Source organism: Lagenorhynchus albirostris, chromosome 1 (assembly GCF_949774975.1).
Source record: "Lagenorhynchus albirostris chromosome 1, mLagAlb1.1, whole genome shotgun sequence".
Lineage (NCBI taxonomy): Eukaryota > Metazoa > Chordata > Mammalia > Artiodactyla > Delphinidae > Lagenorhynchus > Lagenorhynchus albirostris.
Genome location: NC_083095.1, coordinates 160063729 through 160074307, shown reverse-complemented (window position 1 = coordinate 160074307; position 10579 = coordinate 160063729). Strand labels below are relative to the sequence as shown.

The window sequence follows — 10579 nt, the reverse complement described above, 5'->3', positions numbered from 1 at the left end:
GGGTGGGGTGGGGGGGTGGGGGGGTGGGGTGGGGTGGGGGTGGGGGGGTGGGGGGGTGGGGTGGGGGTGGGGGGGTGGGGTGGGGGGTGGGGTGGGGGTGGGGGGGTGGGGGGGTGGGGGTGGGGGGGTGGGGGGTGGGGTGGGGGTGTGGGGGGTGGGGGGTGGGGTGGGGGTGGGGGGGTGGGGGGTGGGGTGGGGGTGGGGGGTGGCGGGGGTGGGGTGGGGGTGGGGGGGTGGGGGGTGGGGTGGGGGTGGGGTGGGGGTGGGGGGTGGGCAGAGTTGGCCCCAGGGGCAGGACACGCCCCGGAGCCCTTTGTGGGTCTGGTACTGACAGGGTGTGTGGAGTTTCAGCCACATGCCATTTTCCCAGAAGCCAAAAGGCTCCTAAGGGTGGAAGGATATCATGTGCGTCTAAACCCCACGTCCTATCACCACTACATACAAAAGGATTAAGAGCCACTCTAGAAACTGTAACGTCAGTGTTAATTTAGAGCCTAGGAACCGGGATCACACAAAGCTACCGGACAAAGGCATTCTCCTGAACAATGGTGGACTATTATAGCTGGAGCTCTCCAGGCAAGACTGGGCACACACCCGCTCTGGGTGCCAGCCAGGGCTGGGCTTTTAATGCAGAACTTTCAGAGGATGAGAGCAAACGCTCTTCCCTGGCTCCTTGCTGCGGGCCAGGCTCACTCCCCACTCAGGCAGCCTAGAAGCAACTCCATTCTGCAGGGCCCTGTTGTTTCCCAGCCAGGTGCCTGACAGGGGTCACCGGAAGGGAAGGCTTTCCCCGTGAATGGGCTCCTCCAGCTGCCCCCTTTGGGAGTCGGTGAGCTGATGGGATGCTGATGCAGGACAGGAAAGGAAGAGAACATGAGAGTTTCTTTCCTTAGCGTCAAGGGCACGCGAGGGGCAGAGGTAAGTAAAAATGGAGGGATGGATTCTTCAATTGACCTCCTCAAATCTGAGGGAAACACAGCAAGCCAGGGACCGGGGGCTCAGAGGTCAGCCAGGTAGAAGCTTCTAGAAGTCAGCTCTTACTCTGTCTTGAGACCACCTGAGGAATTCAAGGCCCTGGCGAGTATGCGGCAGAATCAGAACTGGAACCAAAACTGGAGCCGGAGCCCCGCAATCCCCCCACCCCACCCCCTGCCTCCGCCCCCCGAGATGCCACTGTTCCCAGCCGGCTGAAGAGAGGACGCTCGGCCGGCCTGGTGGGGAATGTCTCAGAGCTCCCACCTCCACGCACAGGGTTCACCCCTCAGTCATCTCCAGAACTTGGTCCCAGGAAGGCATCCTGTGGCACAGAAGGACTGGGAGGCCTGGGCGCCCTGCCCTCCCCCTTACACCCCCATGGGGGCCAGGGTCTCTGTGAGCTCAAGGGGTGCTCCCTGCAGCCATCGGGTGGGGACAAAGCCCGGCTCTCACCAACAGGGCAAGGATGAGAAACCTGGAGGAACCAGGAGAGGCCGCTCTTCAGACACAGAGAGGAAAGGGTGGGCACTCTCGTGGGCTCTGAATCTGCACGCGGGGGGCTTGGACCAAAGAACTGACCCGTCAAAGTGAGCAGCTCCCGGCCAGGACTCCTGGTGACGCTGTCAAGTGCCCGTCTGCTCAGGTCAGCCTGTCCGCCCGGTGCCCAGGCCCTGGGCCCTGCTTCCTCCGGCCACAGGGGGTCCTGCTCAGCTTGGACAGGGCTGCACATCCAGGATGTCACTCTCGCCACACACCCGGGATTCTAGACCCTCACTGTGGCCGCACACGACAGACACGGGGCACAACACATCCGTCAGGACAAAGATTCACATCACACTGCACCACGTACACACGTCTCACGGCACGACGGACGCACAGACAGACGTGGCTGAGACAGGGCCCAGAGGAGCCGGCGTCCCCCCCGGCGTCCCCAGGCTCCTCCTCTCCAGCTCCGAGAACAAAGCCTGTGCATCCTGTTCACCTCTTTCCCCAACACCCCCTAAGCCCCACCCGGACACAGGAGTTAAAGGCCCGAAGAAACCAGATTCCAGCTTCCTGGGCAGGCCTGAGGGTGCCGCTCGGGCTCTCTGAGCTGTAACTGAACTTTTTATAGATGAAAATTGTCTAATATGAGATTATTCACAACCAGGTTTTAAGAACCCAATGGGCTCGCCTCCCAAGCACAGACAGGTGAAATACAATAAATACTACCAGCCCCCAACGTCTACTGGGCTCCTGGTCGGTGGCCGAGCAGCTGCAGCTGTGGGTTAGAAGCTGAGCAACACCACGGCAGTGAGGGGAACACGGGGGGCGAGATGTCTTCTGCTGGGGGGTCCCGCGGCAGGGCAAGCAGGGCGCGGGGGGGGCCCCGTTCACGTGGGCGTAGATGTCACAGCATGGGGGGCACTGCCCGGTGGAAGCCTCGCTCTGTCCGCAGCTACTCAGAAAACGGCGGGAACATGCCCAGGTCAGCAAAGTCTTCAATGTTATAGTTGCCGGTCCCCTGGGTTGGATCTCCTGGCATGGGCAGCATGTCCTGCAGGAGAGAAGAAAAGAAAGGGCAGGGGAGTCGGCTCATCCTCCTGGACACCGGCACGTCCCAGGAGCCCAGCCTGCCAGCCACCCTCACGGTCATCTCTCTAAGGGGGCGGCCCAGGAACACGCCACCGGCCACCTGAGGGATGCTCTGAGACGGTCCTCAAATGTCTGAGATCCTGGGAAGCTGTTCTCTCCTGGGAGCTGTCATTCCAGCACACAAACACAATGTCAGGACACGACCTTTCTCTATTTAAAACTGAGCCAGGGTGGACAAGAGGCCCACTGGTGGGGAGAACCCAGCTTGGTGCCAAGCAAGGTACATACAACCGACGATCAAAATGCAGCAGCACTGCAACATGGGGAGGGGCAAAAGGAGGGCTACGTGTGTGAACAGCTGAGTGGCCTGTCTTCACTGTATATATCTAGGGCAAGGCCAAATCCCTGCAAGGTTAGACTTCACCTTTAACAAGTCCTTCAAGTTCTCTGGGCCTCAGACTACCCAACCAGAAAATCCGAGGAGCTATATTTCCATCCCTTATGGCAAATGTCCCAAAGTGTGTTGTGTCCAATTCTTGGCCCATGAGATGCTCTGGGAGGAAAGAATTCTGTGGACAAATGAGTTTGGGAAACAAGGTATACTTTGCCTACCTCCTAAAAATCCTCAGTCCTCGTTAGTACAATAAAGGCTCTGATAAGTCCTGCAGTCAAGAAACCGAATAAGTCTGTTTAATCATGTTTCACAAACTTATTTGACCAAGAATTCTTTTTAGCATCGTGACCATGAAGAACCAGGTTAGGGAATTCTGCCTTACATGGCAGTTGTGAGGCATAAGAATGGGCCGGGGCTGAGCCTTATGGATGGAGGAAGGAGGGGCTAATCATTATAGGTCAGGGTACCTCTCTGCATATGTAAAAGGATCCTGCCCCTTTGCGGACCTGGAGTGACATCTGGGTTCTAGACCTTTGTCTCTGAAGATGCTGCTCGACCTGGTGGGAAAGGTGCTTGGGATGAGGGTGGGGTAAAGGGAAAGCTCTCCCTTGAGAAGGGGTATCTTAGTCTGCGGGTCTCAGAGCCCTACCACCAGGTGCTTCCTCCCCCATCCTCGCTCTGCGGGGCAGGCTCTGGGACATGACAGAAGGCACCTGGGGCTCCCTCATGAAGACCTGGTGGGGTGGATGGAGCATAAGCCGGTTCATGCCCCCAACAGGAGCCTTTCCCCAGTGAGAACTTTTCTGGCTGAGAAGTGGAGCTCCGAACACCCCGAAGGGGCTGCGTCCTGCACCACGGGGCCGCCGGCAGCGTCCACTGCTGCTGCACACTTAGGTCAGGGCTGCCCCAGGCGCGAGGGATGGACCAGGAATGGCTCAAAAAACTCAGAGTGGCAAGGCGCCCAGGCAGCCTCACGAGAAGAGCCGAGCCTCCTACTGGACCCCCCCAAGTCGGGGCTACTACCTTCCCTGGGAGGGGCCGGCACTCACAGTCTCTATCGGCAGTCGTGCTGTGGCAGGGAGGCAGAGACCGAGGGGGACAGGAAGCAGAGAGAGGCGCCGGTACCTATGAGAAGGCGGTGCTCGCTGATTTACCTGGAACACTTCAGTCTGACCCGGCTGCTGGTGGGACGGCTGCTCACCGCTCTGCTGTCCGTGGTGCTGGCTTTGCCACTGCGACCAGACTTCCGAGGGCCGCCCTTGGAACTGCCCGCTACCTTGTCCACTTTCAGCTGAAAGATCCGACGCACAGGACACTTCCTTTAAAAGCCATCCCGTGGCTCTGGGAGACCTAAGAACCACTGCAGCCCAGAGGGTCCCACATTTCTGAAAGGCGCGTTCCATCCAGAGCTGGCTGACTGTGTTCGCTGTGCCCCTCTCTCTCACGCTGGCTGATAGATAAGAAGTTGGCTGTGCACCCGAGAGCTGGATGGGTGAAACAGGAAAGGGGGCTCTCTGGCGAATGGTGCAGGGACCGGCTGGACAGGGTGGCTCTCCCTGCGTGCACCTGCCAGGTGACCCAGGCCGGAAGCCTCAGAGCCCTCGGCCCTCTGTGATCACTGTTGGAGGCTTGCTTCCGTGGGGCCTGTCTGTGGCTGAGAGCAGCCCTCTCCTTGACATGCACGAGAAGGGAGAGGCGGTCCCTGCCACTCTAGATGCCCCTGAGCTCACAGGCTGCTCCTTAAAGGAACCTGGCCCTGACAGAGGAAGAGCCTCACTCAGCAAGCCCTGACCTCCGGCAGCCTCGCTGCCTTTTGGGCAACTTGGTTGAAGCCACGTGGGGCGCTCCACAAGGTCCTTCCACGGGGGTCCAGAGCCACGGCCCTTTCTGCCCATCTCTTTAGCTGAGGGTCTCTCAGCACCACTGGTTTGGGAGGAAAGGCAGTTGGGTGCAGCTTAGACGAGAAGACAGGTCTCTTTGTGGGAATCAGCAAATTATAATTTGTAAGTGAGAGCAACCTTGCTTCTGTCTACACTTTACAAAAAATACCCCATGGAAAAACAGAAACGAAGAAAAATGAGCAGAATTTTGTCTAAAACATTTAAAGATTCAACCCGAGGAGGTAGTTTATCCTAAGGTGTATAAAAAAAAAACCCACAGGAACTTCTTCTTGTTCCAAACCATTCAATAACGTTTTGGAGGCAATGGGCTCACTGTCAAGCTCTGGGTGGCAGGACAGGCCCCATCGGTAGGACCTACCGATCACAGGCGACCCTACACACCACCTGATGAGTGAACACTGGGTTAATCTGGGGGATGGCTAGACAGTGCGCAGGGGGAAGAATCAATCCCTCCCTCTCACACACATACATCTCACCTACTGCCTGAGATATAAACGGCTTTAATAAGACATACACTCCCTTGAAAGCTTCACCACTGGTGCCTTTCAAGCTCTGCACGATCACAGTTGGTAAAGGGGTTTAGAAAATCAGGGAAGGATACAATTCCCTACTTCAGCACAAGAGGGATTTAAATCTATCGTGTATGTAGGATTCTGTTGTTAAAAAAAATGCGTCTGGCTTTGCTGAAATGCCTTTACCTGAGACTCTCTCATGAGACTCCCTGGGCCAGGAGGAGCTCTTTCATAGAATCACGTCCCCTGGCCCAGTTTCGGAATGGGACAATCTAGGACAGGCCTGGTATGGCAAGATTAAATGCACAGCAGCCCCAGCTGGTGCAGTGAGGGAAGCCCCACTGGACAGACACTCGGTCCCCATCCTGGAGGCCCAGGAGGCTAAGCACAAGCTGGGCCACCTGTTGCTCGGAGGGAGGATGGATGGACACAGCCACCTCTGCTGAAAGCAAGGCTGGGGCACAGCATGAGGTCTGTCCTCACATATTCAGAGATGACTGCCTCTCAGGAGTCCTCCGGCTTCCTCCAGGACCTTCCTGCCACAGTGATCTATGCTGGAGTCCTGCCCATCATGAATTAATTCTCTCCACTCTTCTTTCCTACGTGGCCTGAGTGTGTCTCCCAAATTCATATGTGGAAGGTCCAGCCGTCAGTATCTCAGACTGTGACTGTATTCAGAGAAGGGGCCTTTAAAGAGACAGTTAAGGGGACTTCCCTGGTGGTCCGGTGGTTAAGAATCCACCTTCCAATGCAGGGAACCTGGCTTCGATCCCTAGTTGGGGAACTAAGATCCCACATGCCACGGGGCAACTAAGCCCACATGCCACAACTAGAGAGCCCGTGCGCCACAGCGCAACTACTGAGCCTGTGCGCCACAGCTAGAGAGAAGCTTGCATGCCGGAACTGAGATCCCGCATGCCGCAACTAAGACTTGACGCAGGAAAATAAATAAATAAATAAATAAATAAATAAATATTTTAGAAAAGAGACAATTAAGGTGAGATGAGCTCATGTGGGTGGACCCTGATCCAATATGACTGGTGTTCTTATAAGCAGAAGAAATCCGGACACAGGCACAGATGGAAGACCATGTGAAGACCCAGGGAGAAGGTGGCCATCTACAAGATAGAGAGGCCTCAGAAGAAACCCACCCTGCTGACACCTTGATCTCAGACTTCCAGCCTACAGAACGGTGAGAAAGTAAGTTTCTGCTGTTTAAGTCACCCAGCCTGCGGTATTTTGTGATGGCGGCCCTAGCAGACGAGTACAGGCTCCTCAAGCCCCATGTCTACCTCTCCTTCCCTTTGCTGGCCATACACACAGCGTCTTCTCACCTTTCCCTCCCTCCTCCACGCTCTGCAATCACTCTGCAGCGAAGTCTGTATAGCCGAGCCCAACCCAACAGAAATTCAAATTCAATTCTCATTGTTAAGCTCTCTTGGGTATCGACACTTATGACCACCACCTCCTTGGAATTGTTTGGCTGACCTCTCCGACTACACCTGAGTTTGGTTCCACCACCTCCTACGCCACTCCTTGCCAGGTGTCCCCTGGCTCTTACATACGTCTCCACCCCTGAACATGGGCTGAATGCAGAGGTCTGAGTTAGGCCTTCCCTTTGATCAGCGGACAGGAAGGGGGCAACCTCTTCTATCCCCATGAACTGATTCATTGATTCATTAGGCAGGTATTTCCCGAGCTCCCACTCTGATCCAGCCTCCAGGCGATTATTGTACATACACTGGGAAACAAGACAGTTCCTATATCCAAGACAGTTCCTAGGAGCTTACAGCATGGTCGGGGGAAAGGAGTAGGCAGCTATGTCCATCCATTTGTAAGCTGTGCTATAAGAAGGTTGAGCAGAGCTGTAATAAGAAACCTCTTAGGAGGGATACCTAACCTAGTTATGGCAAGTAGAAAATGCTTTTCAGAGACTTCACTTGAGAGCAGAAGGGGAATAGTTAGTAGTTAACCAGGCGTAAGGCTTGGAGGTGGGGTTAAAAAGCACTCCAGACACAAGGATCAGTCTGTACAAGACGTGGCAGCGAAGAGGGTCCGTTCCACCCAGGGACCTACAGGAGGTTCCGGATGCCAAAGGGCCCGGAGAAGTGTGACCCAGCTGGAGGGCACACCAGGGGTCAGGTCCCACACCATGAGGGGGATGGATTTTGAGGGCAGCAGAGAACTGCTGAAGGCTCTTAAGCTGAGGTGCGTCGCACACAGACCTTCACGTTTGGGAAGGTCACTCTGTCAGTGGACGAGGGGACAAGGTGAGGGGGAAGAAGCCCAGGTAGCATGAGGCTGCGGGAGTAATCCTTGCAGGAGGTGACAGTAGCACCAGACGTGAGGTGGATCTGAGGTATTCTGGGGAGAGAGGTGCCAGGACTTGTGGACTGATGTTTGGCTGTGCTGAGGGGCGTGAAGGGAGGACCTGGGAGTGGCAGACTCACATCTCACATCTCTGGTGCTGTTTACAGTACACCTTCTCTCCTAAGCTTCGGGTCCATCTATCCACCTTAGGAGACGTGTCTAAACAGTATGACAGACACCTTGGACCCCTCACGCCTAAAACAATCGTCTCACCTCCTCGGACAGCCCAGACGGCGACACCACGCCTGTCAACTCTTTGCTCTCACCCAGCCCTCACGTCCAGTCACTCGCTGGGTTCTGCTGCATCCCCAAACACCCCTCCGCCCAGTCTCCTTCACTCCATCCATTCTCACAGCCGCCACCAGTGCTCCGAGCCGGGCCAGCACCCAATCTCCCCCAGACCCACGCAGCTACCGGGGTGGTCTTCCTACAATGGCATCCGCTGCTTAGAAACTAACACAGTCTCCCCTCGCCGCACCCCTCCCCCCATGGGAGTTCCCTGGCGGCCCAGTGGTCAGGACCTGGTGCTTTCACTGCTGTGGCCCCGGGTTCAATCCCTGGTCGGGAAACTAAGATCCCACAAGCCACGTGGCGCGGCCAAAAGAAAACAAAACAAAAAAACACAGTCCCCCACCGTCCACGTTCCTCAGAGGGGGCACACTCGAGCCTTCGGCATATGGTCCCTGTTTTTCAAACCCCATCTCCCCCTTCTTTGTGCCCCCAGCCCCTCTCACCCTAGTCACATGCCGTTGTAGACTTACCCCCCGCCCCAAACACTGCGCACCGCTCCGTCGCTCTGCTGCTGCACCTGTGGGCTCTCTGTCGTGGGCATCCTTCCCCTGCTCTGTGCCTGCAGGAATCTACTCACGCTCAAAGTCCCGACTGAACGTGACCCTGCACGACTGATTCCCTCAGTCATTCTGTCTTCTCCGCTCGTCTGCAGCACTTGCATTGTCTCTCGGGATGGTGCCCATCATGCTACACTGACTCATCCCCAGATGGTGAGTAACTTAAGGCCAGAGATCTTATCTACGTCTGTCCCAGGCCTTACTGAGTATCCTGCCTGGAATAAAGGAGGCTTCAATAAGTATCTGCTGAAGGCAAGAATAAAGGAATGGAAAAAGGAAGGGAAAGAGGGGAGGAGGCAGAAACATGAACATTCTGTACACTTTTACTTCTATTCCCCTTTGAGGCTTCCCGGACATCGCTGACTTATAATGAAACAAAAACACATTCTCTCATCAGTCTTCCTCGGTGACAGCCAGAGACAGGGTAGGGTGGAGGGGGCATGAAGATTAGAGGAAGATTAGCTCGCCATTTGTATCTGGGGGTGACTCTATTAATTACAGGGACAAGATTTCAGAATGAAAATTCTGAAACTTCTGGGGAGGGAAGTGCTCTTCTTAAATGTGTGCAACAGAAAAAAATCAAGTAACTGGATTGCTTTAGAAACAGCATAGACTAGTTAAGGAAGGAGGGAAAGGACTTAGTATTTTTGGAGTACTGACTATGTGCTAGGCATCGTGCTGGGTACTTTCTAGACACTATTTCATTTCATTTCTTCTTCACTCTGACTCTAAGAGATGGGTCCATCTTCCACGTTTTTCAGATGAGGAAACCGGGGCTCAAAGATGTCAAGAAATATCCCCAACTCATTTAGCTTATAAATGCCAGAGGCAGGGTTTGAACCTAATCTTTCTGACACTGAAGCTCACGGGCATTCATTTGATAAATACAGCTTTCATACTGAACCCTGACTATGTACCTGACACTGAGCAGTGTGTTGGGGATACAATGGATTGCAATGGCCCAATCCACTGAGACAGAAAGATGAGTACATAGGCAACTGGAATTGTTAAGAGTGCTTATAAGGGAAGCAAGGGCAGTGTGGAGGGACAAAGGAGCGAGACCTAACTCAGTCTGCATCTTCCTGGAGAAAGTTACATCCAAAGACGATCTGCAGGATGAGTTCCCCGGCCATGTGGTAGGAGAGTTAAAGGGGAAAGCCCTCCCTCCAGCCTCTGCTACTGAAAGTTTTCCTGAGCTGCATTAGTGACCTCTCGGATTAAATAATGAGTCATAACTACGACATGACCTCTCCCGGATGACAGAGCCATGTGGGGTCTTAGCCTAAACCCTGACCCTGACTGACCTGCCTGCAGACACCTGGTGAACAGGGCATGTTCATGGCCCGCCCTCAAGATGTACCCACAAGTCCCTTTCTGGAAAAAGCCCCAGTGTTAACCAACATCCCTGTGTTCCCTTAGTGCTCCCAAAGCCATGTATATGGCTGCAAACCGTGAGCTAGGTTCTAGCCACACTCTGTTTCTTGTGTTCTGTGGGCTTCCTGCGCAAGGCCTAGGCTGCTACAGTCCTGGCTGGATGCCTGGGTCACCTGCCAGCCCAGGGGTCCAAATAGAATATATTTTTAGGCTGCTACAATCTGGGCCAACTGGGTGGGCTTTTAAACCAAGAGTCAGAATCTTCAGGAGCTTGTAGATTTCTAGGTTGTAGAGGGAAGGGGATGACAGCTTCCTTAAAAGAAAAATTCATTGGCGCTCAATGTTATAATTTCACTTTTGCTAACTAACATTTTCGGTGAGATTCATCTGATTTGGAAGTTGCTCTAAGAGTCAAGGTTCACTTGAAGTCCAGCTCAGAGGTCCTAAGCGGTTGGGTTTAGCTCAGTGGCTCTCAAGCAGGGGTGATTTTGCTGCAGCTCAGAAGCCCTGCTGGATAAAGACAGCAAAGAGCACCAAAGGGGCAGCTTATCCTCTTACGAGCGCCTCCCAGGTAAAGGCCTCCCTGTGGGTCTGAGCCAAGAGCTGCACCTCACAACAGGGATCACACGC

At 54.7% G+C, this 10579-nt stretch overlaps 1 protein-coding gene across 1 annotated transcript in view; it reads right to left on the bottom strand.

Moving 5' to 3' along the window:
• Window positions 1-1261: 1261 nt before the first annotated feature.
• The window catches only part of ARNT2 (aryl hydrocarbon receptor nuclear translocator 2), a 195324-nt gene continuing 186006 nt past the window's right edge, over window positions 1262-10579 (bottom strand). Inside the window, exons 18-19 of the mRNA XM_060120677.1 lie at window positions 4099-4235; window positions 1262-2512 (exon numbers count right to left, since the gene is read on the bottom strand). Coding sequence (XP_059976660.1) covers window positions 2414-2512; window positions 4099-4235 — 236 coding nt within the window. The 3' untranslated portion in view covers window positions 1262-2413. The remainder of the gene's footprint in view (window positions 2513-4098; window positions 4236-10579) is intronic.